Here is a 17,572-nt window from a genome sequence, read left to right as displayed (position 1 = left end):
TAGAGAAAAAAAAGAGAGAGAGAGAGAGAGAAAAAAAAGAGAGAGAGAGAGAGAGGAAAAAAAAGAGAGAGAGAGAGAGAGAGAGAGAGAGAGGCTCCAAGTATGTTGTGAGGTGGGGCCTCCATGGATCACATCCGGGACAATATTTGAGAGGTAAAGGTGCACGTATGTGTCACTGTACCATCTGTGGTAGTGAACACACACACAACTCCAGCACCCAGGGAGCAGAGAGAGTAAAGGGCCTTGCTCAAATGAGGGCCCAACAGTGGCAGCTTGCCGAGCCCGGGAATCGAACCCACAACCCTGTTATCGATAGCCCGGCGCTCTAACCACTCTAACCACTGCCCCTATAGATCTGTATAGATATAAGTACTGATCACCTCCATACTTACCAGAAAAAAAACCACAACACCTGCCTGTCGATGCCTTCACAAGGCCTCTGAAGACGCCCTGTGGTATCTCCAACCAAGGAGTTACCGACAGATCCTTAAAGGCCTGTAAGTTGGTAAGAGGTGAGCCTTAGGTGACCATGACCCCAGTTGTCCTTTCTTGGCATCCCAGACAAATACAGTTGTAGTAAAGCCTTTATTAATATATGTTAGGCTTCCCTGTGTGTTATTGAATGAATATGCCTGATGTGTCTTTTTAGAGATGTTCTCCCCCAGTCGTCTAGCCGCCACAATCTGGTCCTCGTCAGAGTGTCTCAGATTCTTATGCCTCCCATTTTCCCTGCTTTTAACACATCACCCTCAAGAACTGACTGTTTTACTGTGATTTGTCTTGCCACTGTACCTGCAAAAGGATGCCCTCCTTTGAGATTCAGCCGGGACTAACTGGTTTAAAGGTCTCAGAGACCTGGAAGAAGACTGCGGTATTAGTACTTCTGAGATATAGGAGGGTGCAGCTTCATTAAGGGCCTTAAAAATAAATAAACGAACCCTGAGGGTAAAATCAGTGCGTGCTAGCAATCATAGAGCTGCTGTCCAACTAACTGTAACCGTGCCAATGCAGCATTATTGACACCAGTGTACAGTTCATTACAGCAGACCAGGCGAGATGCAACGAGGGCACGTATAGTCTTCTCCAATGTCCAGAGGAGTAAGAAATGATTACATTGTGGAAACTACCTTTGATAACTGAGTGTATTTGCCTGTCAAATGTAAAGTCAGAGTCGAACACCACACCAAGACTCGTGGTCTGAGGTTTCACATGTTCTGCCACCTCATATCCCCTGCACTCAGCCCGGGGGCACCGGAGAAGCACATTTGGTGTCAGAGCACCATGTGAGATCGTTCTTACCACTGCAATAAAGATCTGCAGTGAGTCTCCTACTGTCGGGACAGAACTGACCTTCTGCTGACCGAACTGTGCAGCTCAATGGAAACAGTACCGCTACATGTGCTGGGCTGTAGTTCATAACCTGACACTGTTATCATATTTTCACTCCTATGGGACTCTCACTTTCATTATATTTTTAGTAGGGTTATAATATTGCTGCTATTAAAAAATAAATAATAAAAAAATATAATAAGAATAATAAAAACTTTTACTTTTACACACACACACACACACACACACACGCACACATATATATATATATATATATAATTTTTTTTCTGTATGCTGATATTACTGTCACTTACACCACCTCATGCTGCCCATTTCAATAGCAACAGCAACTGCTGCTGCTTTTATGTAAATTTTATGTAAAATACATTTACATACATATATTTACATACAGTATACAAATATACAGATGACTATACACAGTGTAAACATTTGAATACAAAGGCTCCTTTTCTGGCCAATAAGTGTATTATAATAAGTGTATTGTTTTAATTTACTGAGTAAAACATAAAACTGAATTATCAGTTAATTAATTAATAAAACAGCTCTAAAACTCTCTTCAGGGGAGTCTAGTATTATTTCAAATCAAATCAAATCAAATTTTATTTGTCACATACATAGTCATACACAGTATAACTTGCAGTGAAATGCTTTTTTGACAGTCTGCCGACATCAAGCTATACAATAAAAATCTACATTTAAACTTAACTAAACCTTTACTTAATGAAGTAAAGTGCAAAAGTGCAAAAGAAAAATAGAATAAAAATGAAGAAAATAAAAATAGAATAAGTTACATTTAAGTTAAAGAATAAAATATAAAAATATGAAAATATAGAAATAAGCAAAAAAAATACAAAATACAAATATACAAATATATATATACAGAGATGAAATAGTGCGTGTCTGTGTGTGTGTATGTATATATATATACATATATGTACATATATATATATATATACATATATATATATATATATATATATATATATATATATATATATATATATATATATATATATATATATATATATTATTTATACTCACCATCCAACAACGAACCTCTGTTTGTGTGCAGTTGTGTGCGGATACGGTGCAGGTTCCTTTGGGATCAGTCTTGAAAACAAGGGATGTTGCAGAGTCTGATGATCCTGATGGGACAAGATCCAACCATCAGAAGTAATAATTTTAAGAAATAGCACTGTTTTGTTCCAGACATCAATCAGCCTAAACATTATCACCTTAACATCAACACCTTCCATCATTTCTATGAAGTTTGTAACATAAACTTGTTTATATTTGAAATAATGAGTAAAAAGCAAAAAATAAAAAGTGCGACTCCGGTGGGACTCGAACCCACAACCTTTGAATCACATCTCAAGTGCTTGACTAGAAGTCCAATGCGCTATCCATTGCGCCACGGAGCCACCTGTTGCTCAGCGGAATAATTGCACCTATGAAATGCGCCTAGAGTGAAAGTACATAAAGTTAAGCCTCAAATCTCACTTATATGAACCAAGTGGCTACAAATCTCAGTTAAACAGCCTCTCAGTGTTTGTCCACCCAAACTAATATAGATGACCCTTCTTTTATTTGACTTTTCCTGTCCACCTTAAAACGCTGACGCAGTAGCATGGTTTCACCAGTAGAGGGCAGAGTTTCCGTCTCTTGAAAAATCAAGTGGTGATAATGGCAAAAAGCAAATAATGGGACAAGATCCAACTGACCATCAAAAGTATTCATTTTAAGAAAAGGCACTATTGCTTTCTGTTTACTGGCTGAAGTCAGACACCAATTAGCCATAACATTAAAACCAGCTAAAGTGAAGAACACTCATCAGCATCCTCTACAGTGGCATCTGTCCAGGGGTGGATATATTAGGCAGCAAGGGTTGTACTGAAAGCAGGAAAAATGGGCAAGCAAAAAGGATCTGAGCCGCTCTGACAAAGGCCAGACTGTGACGGCTAGACGACAGGGTCAGAACATCTAAAAAAAATAATAAAAAAAAAAAAACTAATCAGGTGGGTCTTGTGGGGTTTTTCTGGTGTGCAGTGGTCAGTACCTACCAAAAGTGCTCCAAGGAAGGACGGACGGACAACTGGTTGACAGGGTCATAAGGCACCTAAGGCTCATTGATGTGATCCATGAAGGGCTCACCTCACAACTTACAGGACTTGAAGGATCTGCTGCTAACATCTCGGTTTGAGATACCACTGGACGCCTTCAGGGGTCTTGCGGAGGCCTTGCGGAGGCCTTGCCTTAAATGGTCCGATCTGTTGTGGTGGCACAACGAGGACTTACTCAGTATTAGACAGGTGGTACTAACAGTATGGCTGATCAGTGTATGTCAACATTACCAAACAGCATGTTGAATGTGCTGTAGCACTAGACACCAGTCACATGGTCAACACAGCCAGCTTCTGCAGAAGTAACCCCCACCCCTTGTCTGACTGCAGAAAGGGGCCATGAACTGACTTTCTGGTGATTTAAAGCCAGTAATATTAAATAGGAGTTGAATGTGAGCTTTCTATATTGAGAAAATATGCTTTTACTCATTTTATCACCTTGGGTGGGCCACTCGACTTGACTGAAATGTTAGGGGTCTTGTAAATCCTTACAGTTGGTTTATGTGAGTTGACATGGTTGCCATCTACCGGCGAAGTATTGGTACTGCATCAAACTTCGGCCTCGTTGTTTTCAGGTTAAAGTAACACGAGTATTTTTACAGTTGTTTTTTTTTTTTTTTTACATGTTAGTCGATAAGGTTTCAAAAGGAATGAAATATCTAGTGTCTGAGAAAAACATCATCTGTACTCTTTCCTGTTATTCTTTACAGTATTGTGCCACTCGTACAGGCCTAGAGCCCGGATAGCTCAGTCGGTAGAGCATCAGACTTTTAATCTGAGGGTCCAGGGTTCAAGTCCCTGTTCGGGCGAAACGTTTTGTGTTTCCTTTGCACTTTCATTTTTATTTTTGTAAAAATTAGAAGGTATCAGATTCGATTCTTAAACTCTTATATTGATAAAACACCAAATAAACATTAAATAAATAAAAATCTCTGATATGGCTTTAAATCAACCATAACTTAAAGTAATGTAGTGCACTTTCCAAAGGGTATACTATGGAAATTAAGAATATTGCAAAGAACAATCAGAAATAAATTAAATAATTACAATGATCTAATATATATATCCATCCCATCATTAGTCCATAAGTTACTAATTCCCTTCAATAACTGATTGGTTGATTGTGAGCCATCAATATTCAGAATTTAATAATCAAATGAGTCACCTAGTTGTTTTTACAGCAGTCATTAATCAATACCTCAGCTTTCACCTGCCTTGGCACTTCCCTTCCCACCCCTCACAGTTCTGCTCCTCATCTTTCTTAATACTCCAGCTGCCCACCACTGGATATCTATCAAACATCTGCTCAGTCTTCTCAGTACCCTTGCTCATCTACCTCAACTCATGCTGCCCAAACCAGCTACCTATGAAAACCATCAACTCCTCATTAGTTCTTACCTTGCTTAGCATTCCTGCACCTCACTTATCAGTTCTGCTCCTCAGGACCCTCAATACCCCTGCCCTTCACCAGTTCTCATCCTCCTTAGTAACCCTTCTCATCTTCCTCAGCATAGTCAAATCTCATCATTAGTTCTGCCCAATATGTTCTTCCTTTTACTCTCCACCACTCTTTATATCTACAAAAATCTGGATTCACTACATTGTAAACAAGAGTTCAGATGTCATTACAGAACTGCTGGTGTTGAGTGATCTTTATGCTCTTCCATTAAAGTAAAAAAGCCTCCTCATGTGAGCAACCTGCCTGTATAGTTCATGAGATAATCATGAAGTTGCCCGGTGAGGCATGGGTTCGGTTTTCTCTGACTATACTACTAGATAAGGAACAAAACATCACATCAGAGAGTCTGTTTTATACAATAGAAATACTTTTAATTCCATGATCTCACAGGCATCAGTGTTAACAAGATATTTAAAAATGCAGATTAATTTCCTCTCAGTTTCAACCTCCATCTAACACTCACACACGCACACACTCACAGACAGACACACCTAACAAGAGGGTGGGGTGGGGGAAGAAAGTGACCGTCTTCTGCTGGATTAAAATCATCATACATCTCCAACACACAAACAAATGTTTGTGCACACACATGCACACACACACCCACACAGACATTAAACAGTCATACTCATCAACAGCGACTTGATGTGTGAAGTAACTTCTACCTGGACAAGGCAGTGATCCTAGCAAAAGAAGGGAGAGGGACAACTGTTAGTTGAGAGTACATACAGATAACTGCTAGTACATATTTCTGACCACATAGTTCATCCACATCCAACAGACCACCAGTTTGTGTAGAGGATGGTGTACTTTGTTCTTTATTAATATTTATTAAGTCCAGAGTGCACAGAGAGCACTGTCTTCGTGGCAGTGTACAGCATCAGTGTACTCTGGCCTTTTGGGACATCCCAATTCAATAAGGGCACATTTTAATGCATTAGGTACCAGCTACATTGAGCCCTGCTTTCGGTCATTTGTTTACAACTTATTCAGTCATTATAACTGAGCATCTGAACCTAACTAGTTGCTGCAGGATGTTAATAAAGTTAAAATGTGTCTGCAGAGTGTAAACTATATTGCAATGGAAATGAAAACCTGTCAAATCTAGGCATCTAGGCTTTATGGCAACAACTGATATTTAAAGACATTTTCACTACACACAATAATTAATTTCCTCAGCATCTGCAGAGTTAAATACCCCATTCTAATCAATTACGCTAATCAGCACTAATCACACTCCTTGTAATGAAAGATGCAGTTGGTCAGTGTTCTTTAAGTACTGACGATAAGCTATATACACACTCAGAGATAAAAGAATAGTCTAGGAATGGTTAAACATGCTGTGGCGGCCTTTTAAGTGTTTTGCCTGAGAGAAGGAAGAAAGAACTCACTGTAGCTTCTCCTGCAACAACTCGAGTCTCTGCCTGTCCACATAACGGGAGAAGAGGGAGAGGAGGTTGGGAGGGGTAAAAAGAGGAGGCGAGAGGGAGGAAGAAGGGACCTTCAGAAGCTCCCTAGTCACTGAGAACACCAACTCCGTCCTGGGTTGAGAAGACAGAACATGAACAAGTTTAAAACTAGTTATTGTGCAAAGAGAGAAGGGTATTAGGAGGACAGGCTAATAATGCTCAAATATCCAAATAGGTACCATCGATTGTCATCCATGAGTTGACAGTTGGGATCAGAGCTCTGCATTCTTTCGCCCTCGCTCAGAATCAGATAAAGTAGCGTCACGCCAAACTAAGAGGAAGTGGAAAATGTGTTAATATACAAAAATAAAACCAACCTGTGACATTTCTTCAGATAAAAGGGCAGAAGTTGTTACTGTTAATACACTGAATAAGCACTTTTTTAAATCTATTTTTTAAAGGGAACACTAGGGGCGGAGCTCAGTGATCAGACCACTAGAGTCAGGCAGGCTGGAGTATTTCTAGAACTGCTGACGTGCTGAAAATCTCAGCAGAAAATTCTCTGGAGTTTACTCAAAATGGCGTTATCAAGAATATATCCAATAATCAGAGATTCTCTTCACAGAAATGCCTTACTGATATGAGGCCAACAGCTAAATACCACATCAGGTTACACTTTTCAGATAAGAACAGAAAGCCGAGGCTGCAATAGGTATAGGCTCCTCAAAACTGGATTATTAAAGACTACAAAAATACAGCCTGATCAGATGCATCTCTGCTAAGGCACAGAGGGTGGAGGCAGCATATTTGTGTGGGGATGATTTCTTGGCATACCTTAGGCCGGCAATTATCATCGCTTAAATGCCACTGCCTATTTGAGTACTGCTGCAGACCATGTACATCCCTTCATGGTCAGTATTTACCATCTTCTTAAACAGGAATGGGCAACTGCAATCCTGAAAGGGCTGGATTTCTATAGATGTGCTTTTCCTGCTCAAGCACATCTGATTAAATGTATCTGTTAACTGGCAGGTTAAGTAGATCTGTTCTTACAGCTACTAGCACTGGACCTGAACCCAACAAAATAGATAGAGCAAATGGATTAGTATCCATTTGGGGTTCTAATTAACTGCTCTGTGAGCAAATGCAGATTTTTCATGGCTCCATTGCTTTAGTCTGAAATTTGTGCACTGCAGCTACCTTGTTTTGCAGCACTCGTGGAAATTGGCCCTCGCTTCCCTGCAGCTCTTGCAATAGGTCAGTGAGATCTGAGCTGGACATGGACTGGATTACAACTGCAACCGGCTCCACCAGCCAGCAAAGGACCTACAATAGAAAGACAGAAAATGTGTCAAAACCATTTCAGTCTCTTAATCCAGAATACATTTAGTAATTATGAGAGCTGTTTGGAAAGGTCATGAGTTTCATGTATGAAGTAGAATTAAAGAAAATCGTTGGTCATTAAACACATACACAAGTGTAAAGTACAACAGATAGAAGAGTCTCACACAGCAGTTAGACACTTTCTGTGAAAACGGAAAATAAATCAGCTCTTGTTCATATGCTGTTAAGAACATGATTTGCGAGCACCAAGCTCGGTCAGAATCAGAATGCACAGTCATTTGATTTAATTTTCTGGCCTACATGCTTGTGTCTGCCAGCATAGGTGACTTGGTTGGTTCTGTCTAAGAAATGTCTAGAGTAGTTTGCTCCAGATGCCCACAAAGCTTATCTAAAATGTTCAATTCAGCCAGCAAAACAGCAGGTATTTGCAGCTGCTCGCTGGTGGTAAACAAAGTTGTGCACCCTGGGCAAGCAGAGGTCAGGCTTCACAAAAACTGTAAACCATGTTAAAATCAGTGAAAGCACAAAGACAACAGCATGGCCTCAAAACCAGGGAAGAGAACAAAAAGGATCATACAACAGATCAAAGGTGATCCCATTAAATTATTCACAGTGCCCTGAGGCAATGGCTACCTGGTCTTGCTTGTCCTTCTTGGCCAAGGCTGGAAGGTTACGGGCAATCGCCATGACGACGGTAGCAGCTTGTGGTGGAGGGAGGAAAGGCAAAAGCCTCGAGACAAGGCGTTTCCCCTTACGCACCGACATGATCATCAGACACTGCTCATCACTCACTCTGTGCACAAACACAAGCAGGAAACATTGTTATTATTAAAACGGTAACTTTTTGCTCTAGTTGCAACAACCTCCAAGAGCATAGCTGGTTTATATGGATTAAATTGCATTCAAGAAAGTGGATGTACTCTACAATGTTGTGGCTAGCTTGCAAACAGGCAGTGTTCCTCACAGGTCGTATTGCCAAGCTAAATTAAGCTTGTCTAAGGGTTCTTTATCCTTCACCCAGTTCCCCGCTTCTTGCGCTCACCCTCCTTACCGGTCATCCCACTCTTTTTCTCTGAGTGAATTGTAGAGCTGCAGTGTGTGGGTCTTGTGCTGCTCCAGAAGAGTTTCTCTCTGCTCCTCTGGGGTCTGCAGAAACTTCTTCTCAAAGTCCTGCACCTCCAGCAACAGACTGTACATCTGCATTTTGAGTACATACACGAAACGTAAGGCTCATTATACCGAAATTTAGCATTACATACAGAAAAACCTTTTGAGGCACTTTACGGTCACCTTTTCCACAGTGTAAAGGATCTGCCGTCTTTTGTTCCACACCTGCTTCTCCCTCTTCTCCTATGCAGGAAAAATCAGACCAAAGAAGAGCAAATTAGGCCCAAAGAAAAAAGTGCATGCTGAACAGCAGAAACCTGATCGAACACCCTGCTGCACACACCTGGCACATTCAAATGAGAGGAGAAGTGCTAACCTCATCATCACTACGAGTTGTTACCACAGCGTCTATCATCTTCCTGGGGTTGTTTACGCTGGAGACCGTTAGTTTACCTAGAGAACCTGCAAACTGGACTGTACAACGGATACAAATACAAAACATTAATGGATATATTCACGTGTTGAAATTTAAAAACAAGAGAGTTTCTGCAGTGGAAATGTCAGATTTTTCAGGAACAGGACTAGTGCTGAGTGGGCAGTGTGGGGTAAGCTGTGACCTACCTGGTCGATAGGTGTGCTCCAGCTTGGCCACCTGAGGCGTAATGAGTTTGGTGGTGTGCTCCTTCCTGCTGCTATCTCTGTCCCGCTCAGGACGCTTTTCCATCTTCTCATAATAATTCTAATTGTTTAAAACCAACATTTCTGTTAGTATGTATAGTAATTTCAATGTTAAAGCTCTTAGGTTAATTATAAATCCCCCACCAGCCAACATATTCCAGGTGTGGACTTAAAATTAAAGTGGAAGTTGAGCAGTTAGTATTGCAAAGCTGACATACTACAGCAATGTGTGTGCGTACCTGGTAGTAGTAGTCATCCAGATAGGGGTCTGTGCTCTGGAGCTGCATCATCTGAATGCGGGCTACCCAGTCCTTCTCCTTCTGAGTCATTAGATTACTATAGGGGTCCCTACTTCTCCTGTCCCCTCCTCCCACTCTACCGCCACCTCGATCACTGAAAGGCAGCAAAAGACACCACCACACTACATAAAACAACTTTCCCAGTAGCTTTAACTGGGCAGAATAAAATACAGCAGACAACAGTGCAAACACAACATACTGATTAATTACACAACAATACACACCCTCTGCTCTGCATCCTCTGGGTGAGCATCCTGCGGTGCTGAGGATGAAGGTGTGTGGTGTTGTGCCGAAGCGGGGCATGGTTAGGAGGAGGAGCGTGAGGTGCATGGGGTCCCACTCTAGGAGGAGGCTGCCCAAAAAACGGCCTGAAACCCCCACCCCCGCCAGCCAACATTGGGGGAGCCGGACCAGGACCTCTTGGGAAAGGACCAACCTAGGAGATTAGACAGCAAAAGGTGTGATCAGTAGCTGATAAGATTTTTTTTTTCTTCCCTCATTGATGATCTGACCACGGAACCACTCTGGCCTGGACGTTTAAAAATGGTGGACCACTCTTAAAATAGCAGGGACACTAATGCATTTATGCAGCAACAAAAACAGAGCTTCAGTCTACAGATGCACACCAATGCAGTGGAGTTACAAAGGCAGGGGGACAGTGGTCAGTGAATGGACGCATTACATTTAAGGTGGACGGTGACTGGAAATGCAAGCAATAAACATTTCATTACTTACCTGAGAGTTGAGCAACTGAGCCCTCTGTATTTGAGACAGGACAGGGAACGGAGGACGACACAGTGGAGAGTTCTGCATGTGGAAAAGAAAGGTATACAAGGCTTTCAATTGTAATCAGTTTGTCAAGTAGGCAGAAGACAAGGCATCACTACTTTAACACAAATGGAAAGGGAAAAGGGCTAAACTTGAGAGAAAGCAGAGCAGACTTGGTGCTTTGGAGGCACTCACAGCAATGTTGAGGAGGGTGTTGGGGGAGAGGCGCTCAGGGAAGGGATGGGGATAACGGTGCTGCACAGGAGCTCTCACATGCACAGCAGTGGGATGGTGGATCTGGGAAGAGAGAACAAACCCTCATCTACACTAAACTCTAATAGCTGAAAGGAGGAATTCTTTAGACAACGCTGAAGAAAAAGAAATCTAAGCAAATGCTCAGGTTCCCTTAACCTTGTTAAACGATTCAGAACAAGACAACTATTACAAAGCACAGCAGTAAATCTTAAGACAATGTTCTAACACTATTTAGGCTACAGCATCTATACTGGATCACAAATTAGACGAGTACAGATTGACATTAATATCCCACTTTGCTGGGACTTAATTATCCACTGAAAATTAAGGCTTACTTGCTGATTCAGCACATGGCCCATAGGTTGTTTTGGAGGGGTTCCAATAGGTACTGCCCTTACAGGTGGACTTCCAATTACAGGTGAAGAGGAACGTGGAGGCGGTACCCTTTCAGATAAGTCCCGACCCTCTTCCCTGCTACCTTGAGGTGTCCGTTTGGGAAGCCCCACATCTTTGATGATTGACATCAATGGAGAGTCCTACAAAAGATAAAGTGCAGTCAGTACATTTAAAGGTATTTAAAGATCTGGGCTTGCAATTTTTGTAAGTCAAAACATTCTCAATTTCTCAACAAACTCAATTTCAACACTGTTTGTTATTCACAAGACTTCACACGTCACAAAATTAAACCAGGTAAAAATTTGTACCGACTTTAGTACCAAACTTAGTCATCATGCAACATAGCAACTACAAATTGTAAGAAGCACCATGTACAGCCATACCTCCATGTGAGTGACAAGTCCAGGAGCAACACTAACAGGACCAAAGCCCATACTGTTCTCCCAAATACTGTGAGAGTTTATCTGTTAAAAAGGGTAACATGAACCAAATTAGTTAGTTACGCAAATTTACACCAGCATTACATTACACTACCCTTATTTATATATTACACTCAAATGTAAATCTAGCCTTCCACCTTTATATACAATTTAAGACGCAGAAAATAAGCACTACCTGTTTATGATCGAACTACAGACAAACTCAAATGACTCGTTCTATGCTCAATTCTAGCTTAAACAGGCATCAATCCAAGCTCACCTGCTGCAGCGATGTTGCCCCTCTATGCAGCAGATGCTGCTGTTGCTGGTAGCTAAGCAAAGAGGTGGGCATGCCACCCAATGATGGGGGCAGTGCCCGATTAGGAGGCGCAGATGTAAGGCCAGATCTATCTGGCTCAGCAGCACCCACTCCGGCGATGGCAGGATCGGAACCCAGGATGAGGCGGGTCAGAGACTCCGCCAGGTCGGCGCCAGCCTTTTCCCCCAAACCAGGAGGAGGAACTGAGGAAGACGAGGATGGAGGGAACGAGGAGGGGAGGCCTGCACTCTTCGAAGGAAGTGGAGGGGCAGAGGCAGATGAGGCATCATCTGCTCCCAGCAGCCCATCCAGCTCTGCCAGCCGGGCATGCTCCTCCTGCCAGTCATCGTCTGTGGACAAACGCATTAATATTATTGCTCAATATTAATAATAGTGCTTAATCTTATGCAATTGGTAAGGGAACTATAAGGGTCCTTAAAATAAGTTTATAAGAGAGACTTGCCGTAGGTGATATAAGTATTGAACACATAACCGATTTTTAAATATATTTATAAAAAGGTGCTGTTGACAGGAAATTATCACAAGACATCGGTAAAATACTAACCAGTCCACACATGCACAGAAATCAAAACAATAGATGAAAATTAAGTGTGAAAATTAACCGACACACAGAAAAAAGTACCGAACACGCTTACTGAATTTTATTTAATATTGCTAGTGATGACCACTTCAAGAGACCTCCTGTATGTAACTAGTCTGCATTGTTTAGATGTGATTTTGGCCCATTCTTCCACACAAAAAGTCCATGGGCTCCTTCTATAAACTCTGAGCTTTGGTTCCTTCCATAGATTTTCAACTGGATTCAGGTCAGGTGATTGTCTGGGCCCTTGTAGCAGCTTGATTCTCTTTCTCTGAAACCAATTGAGAGTTTCCTTGACTGTTTTGGCTCATTATCTTGCTGAAATGCCCACCCTCGTTTCTTCTTTATCATCCTGGCAGACAGCAGCAGATTTTTTTTAAGTCAAGAATGTTGCTGTACATTTGTCCATTCATCCTTCCTTCAATTATATGAAGTGTGCCAGGGCCATGATGTTCCCACCTCCAAACTTCACTGCTGGTATGGTGTTTTTGGGGTGATATGAGGTCCTTCCTATCGGTTGAGGGCATTGCTTAGGCTCCAGGTCATCCTAGCTCTCCACAGGTGGTTCTTGGCTTTTGGACAACTTTTCTAAATTATTTTCACTCTGTCTGAAATCTTGCATGGAACACCTGGTTGTGGCTGGTTTATGGTAAGATGTTCTTTCCACTTCCGGATTATGGCCCCAATAGTGCTCACTGGAACCTTCATTAACCAATGCAATCAGTATGTTTTGCAGCAATAAGATTGCGAAGGTCTTGAGAGCTCACTGGTTTTACTTATCATAAGATGTTTAATGTGTGGCACCTTGGTAATGAGACACTTTCATAGGCCATCAGCTGAACCAGCTGATATTTAATTAATTTTGCAAAAGTTGCAGGATTGCCTTCTAAATACTGATAAGATTTCAGCAGGGGTCATGACTTTCCATAGTGTTTTGCATGTTTTTTTTTCTTCACATGTTCAATACTTTTTTCCCCCCCTGTGTCATTTCTCATTACTACACAACCTAATTCATGGCTTGATTTCTTTGCATGTGTGGACTGGATACATTGTTACCGACATCTTGTGATACCTTCATGCCAGTATTGATCGGTTTGTCTATTAAATAAACCAAAAGTGGTCTTTTTAAAGGTTTAGCCTGGCCAGAAACAGCAAAAAATATGCATTTAGAAAGTCGGGCCAGAAACAGTACAGGGCATATGTGATAACAATACAAGGTACCACATCATTAGTTTACCTTGTGTTTTAGCTTGGGGCTCCCATGTTAGTAGTCCTAACTCTACAGGATGTTACATTGGACACATCACTTGCATGAACATGTGCAAGAACACTGCACAAACTTACCAATTGCCCCGGCACCGAAAGTGTCATCATTAAACTGATCAATTTCATCTTCCTCCTCTACCAGGCCCTCCTCCTCCTCCTCCAGAGTACAGTCATCATCAAAGGACTGGAGCCACACAAAAAACAAAGAGGGAAGGAGTGGTTAGGAACGTGAAGAACAGGCCTGAAAGCACACGGATCGCTGCAGGAAAACAGCCGAGGAGTGACTGCGTCAGAGAAGCAGCGTGTCAAAGCAGCCAAGCAGCGGGGTCCGTACTAGGCAGCTTTTCTAGGTCAAGCCCACCGTATCCAATTTCATTGCTGGTTACCAAAATGAAGCAGCAGCGTCAATCCAGACCAACCTACCTACTGCTGCCATGTATACTGAACCTGGGTAGGAATATTTACTACGGAGAAAGCAGCAGCAAACCAACAGCATCACGGTGACCATATTTTGGTTTTTAAAAAGAGGACACTGGGAGCAGAAGTGTCCAACGTGGTCAGGATGTTGTGGATTTGGGGGAGTAATAAATTAAGGACACTTATAATTAAGTCTCTCAAGCAAAACAAGAAGAGTTTCTTCTACATTACATATCTTTTTTTTAATATATTTTAATGCCATGATGAAATCATTAGGCACTGCCCCTTAATCTCTCTATGTACTTGGTACCCGGGCCACTCGGGTCGGTACTTTTATTTGACCTGCTCTGTTAATGCTAGATCAGCTGGATTCAAGCTGCTGCAATATCTGACTTTCCATCTAGGACTAATAATGTGATCTACTCATCTATCAATCCACACACACACACACACACACACACACACACACACACAGAATCAATAAATAAACAAAGCCAGATGCCATTACAGACCACTATTTCGCTAGACCCCTCTTATCCCTGGCTATAACTGTGATATTGGTTTAATGACTAATCTAAAACCCCCCATTTGGACCTTATATATTATATAATTGCTCCCATTTCTAACTGATAAGTATCCAGGCATTTCTTTTATATATATATATATAACATTGAGGTCATCTCTCAGTCTTCCTCTCTATTGCTGAAAAGGTTAAACAAATGATCAAGCAAGGTTTAAAGAAGACTGCACACACTAATTTGGGTTTAAGAGGTATGGAGATGGCTAGCTATAAGGGCAGGGAGCAAAAGCCCACCAGCGTGCTCAGTCCAGGAGGCTGCATTAGCTGCCTGGGAGATGGGACTGCTGCCTAATTAGCTAATGCTAGCTAACGTTAGCTAGTTAAATCTTACCCTTACAAACTAAAACCCACCTATCTCCCTCTCTCAGCCCTGTTTTAACATATTCTAGACACCCCAGCCCCTCTGGAGACCGCCCAGTTGTCCCAGTCTCTGCCCCAGCCTCGCTCAGGTTAGGCCGCACACAAAACTCGGCTAGCGGCTAGCGGTTAGCTAGCTAGCTACCATTAGCCGGTTAGCTAGCAGCCCGTGACCTGATTAAAACGGCAGAGCGAGCCATTACGACTCAGAGCCCTTCATCTTCGCCGCTAACGCAGAAATCCACCCCGATAAGACGAACACACACAAGCTGGAGCCGCGTTTACCTGAAAACGGAACATGTAGCGTCGGTCAGAAGCGTTAGCTAGCTAGCTTAGCTCGATTTGCCCAAGCGCCACCGCTGCGCGAGACATCACGCGCGCAGAACCGATTCTTCGTGAACGCGCCTCGCTCTCTTTCTCTCTCTCTCCCTCTCTAGTCGCTCGGGAGCGCGCCTCAGGCTGAGAGGCCGGGTTTGATTTATAGGTGAGGAGCCTAGGCTGCTGTGTAGAAGATAATGGGAAAACAACAATGAAATAATTATGATTTGAAGGATAAAATAAAGGGATAAAACGTAGATTGGATTAGATTGTTTATTGTCCTGAAAAATAAAAAAAAAAGTAGCTACATTTCCAAAAACTACTGAAGGCGAGGTAAAACAGTATGCAGGGAAGGTACTGTGTAGCTTACAGGACTGCAAAGGAACTTGTTGGGTCTGTATCCAGCAGAGAAGATACTAATCTAATCTAATCTAATCTACTTTTATTTCTTTAATTTAAGTCATTATTGTTTCATTATTCTTTTTATAAGCTTCTACAAACAGCAGACAGTCGTTTTACCCCTGGTTTTTTAGGTTAAGGCTGCCATCCAACAACTATCAGCAAAGAAGCAAAAGTTTTTGAGGTTGTTTTGGTCAGAAAAAACAATAAATTAAAAAGCAGTCCAGCACAAAAGCCCAGATGCTGTTATTGAATCACAATGAAATTAATCACAAAAATATTTTTAAAGAGTAAAAATTAAACAGTATATATATATATATATAACTGATCTGAAACAACACATTTGGACCTATTATTTAATTGCTCCACTTTTTATAATTTTTCATTTTTATTTTCATAAGCTTCTACAAACAGCAGACGGTATTTCACTGCTGATTTTTTTAGGTTAAGGCCAATAACGGACACTACGGACAATAACGAAAATATTTATTTTTAACTCACACATGCACTCACATACAGATAAATATGTACATATGTATACATACATACATATATATATATATATATATATTTTCATATTTTTATATTTTATTTTTTAACTTAAATTTAACTTAAATGTAACTTATTCTATTTTGATTTTTATTTTATTTTTCTTTTGCACTTTTGCACTTTACTTCATTAAGTTAAGGTTTAGTTAAGTTTAAATTTAGATCTTTATTGTATAGCTTTGATGTCGGCAGACTGTCAAAAAAGCATTTCACTGCAATATATATTGTGTATACTGTGTATTACTATGTATGTGACAAATAAAATTTGATTTGATTTGATTTGATATATATATATATATATATATATATATATATATATATATATATATATAGTCATTTCAACTACATACAGAGTGCACAGTGAAACGAAACAACGTTCCTCTAGGACCATGGTGCAACATAGACACAGTGCATACAGAACATAAGTGCAACACAGTACAAGTGCAGACAGACTCAGGATGCTCTCTATGGTCCCTCTATAGAAGAGGGTGAGGATGGGTGGAGGGAGACAGGCCTTTCTCAGCTTCCGGAGGAAGTAGAGACGCTGCTGGGCTTTCTTGGCTGTAGTGCTGGTTTTCAGGGACCAGGTGAGGTTCTCCGCTAAGTGGACACCAAGGAACTTGGTGCTCTTAACGATCTCAACAGAGGAGCCGTTGATGTTGAGCGGAGAGTGGTCTTGTCTTGTTTTCCTGAAGTCAACAACCATTTCCTTGGTCTTGTCTATATATATATATATATATATATATATATATATATACATAAAAGAGACTTTTTGAGCTAATAAACTAATCTAAAACAAATTTGGACCATTTGCACATCTGGATTATATAATTGCTCCACTTTCTATAACTGATTTGTATCCAGGCATTTTTTAAGGTCATCTCTCTCTCTCCTTCGCTCTTCCTCTCTATCATTAAAAAGGTCGAACAAATAATCGAGCAAGGTTTAAAGAAGATTACACACTAATGTGACTTTACATAAGGGTATAAGGGCAGCTTCAAGGGCAGGGAGCAAATGTCCATTAGATTGATGCTTAATTAGCTAGTAGTGATGGGTCAAATAAAAAGCCACATGCAGTACAGGGTCAAATAGGAGAGATTTTTAAAATAATCTTAAAAATATAGTGAATGCTATTATGGATGCACTGATATTAGATAGGGGTC

The 17,572-nt window shown here is 41.1% G+C and overlaps 1 protein-coding gene and 2 non-coding genes across 3 annotated transcripts; 1 reads left to right on the top strand and 2 right to left on the bottom strand.

Annotated features, from left to right (window-relative positions):
* Positions 1-2,679: 2,679 nt before the first annotated feature.
* trnar-ucu (transfer RNA arginine (anticodon UCU)) lies at positions 2,680-2,771 on the bottom strand. Its single transcript is given in 2 exon segments — positions 2,680-2,715; positions 2,735-2,771. It is a non-coding gene; the product is annotated as a tRNA-Arg (tRNA).
* A 1,435-nt stretch (positions 2,772-4,206) lies between these two features.
* trnak-uuu (transfer RNA lysine (anticodon UUU)) lies at positions 4,207-4,279 on the top strand. The gene has a single exon. It is a non-coding gene; the product is annotated as a tRNA-Lys (tRNA).
* A 999-nt stretch (positions 4,280-5,278) lies between these two features.
* Positions 5,279-15,552, bottom strand: patl1 (PAT1 homolog 1, processing body mRNA decay factor). The gene is made up of 18 exons (XM_072669958.1): positions 15,430-15,552; positions 13,869-13,974; positions 11,885-12,273; positions 11,569-11,649; positions 11,125-11,325; positions 10,730-10,831; positions 10,502-10,573; positions 9,991-10,202; positions 9,707-9,860; positions 9,411-9,528; positions 9,166-9,263; positions 8,973-9,032; positions 8,734-8,879; positions 8,316-8,475; positions 7,539-7,664; positions 6,578-6,669; positions 6,321-6,470; positions 5,279-5,612 (listed from the first exon to the last, which is right to left on the bottom strand). Exons 1-18 carry the CDS (start codon positions 15,442-15,444, stop codon positions 5,591-5,593), a joined length of 2,304 nt encoding a protein of 767 aa, XP_072526059.1. The 5' UTR covers positions 15,445-15,552; the 3' UTR covers positions 5,279-5,590.
* Between the last annotated feature and the right edge of the window lie 2,020 nt (positions 15,553-17,572).

This window comes from Salminus brasiliensis, chromosome 24, assembly GCF_030463535.1.
Source record: "Salminus brasiliensis chromosome 24, fSalBra1.hap2, whole genome shotgun sequence".
NCBI classification, from domain to species: domain Eukaryota; kingdom Metazoa; phylum Chordata; class Actinopteri; order Characiformes; family Bryconidae; genus Salminus; species Salminus brasiliensis.
The sequence above is the reverse complement of the archived record's forward strand: the minus strand, read 5'-3'. Positions and strand labels throughout refer to the sequence as shown.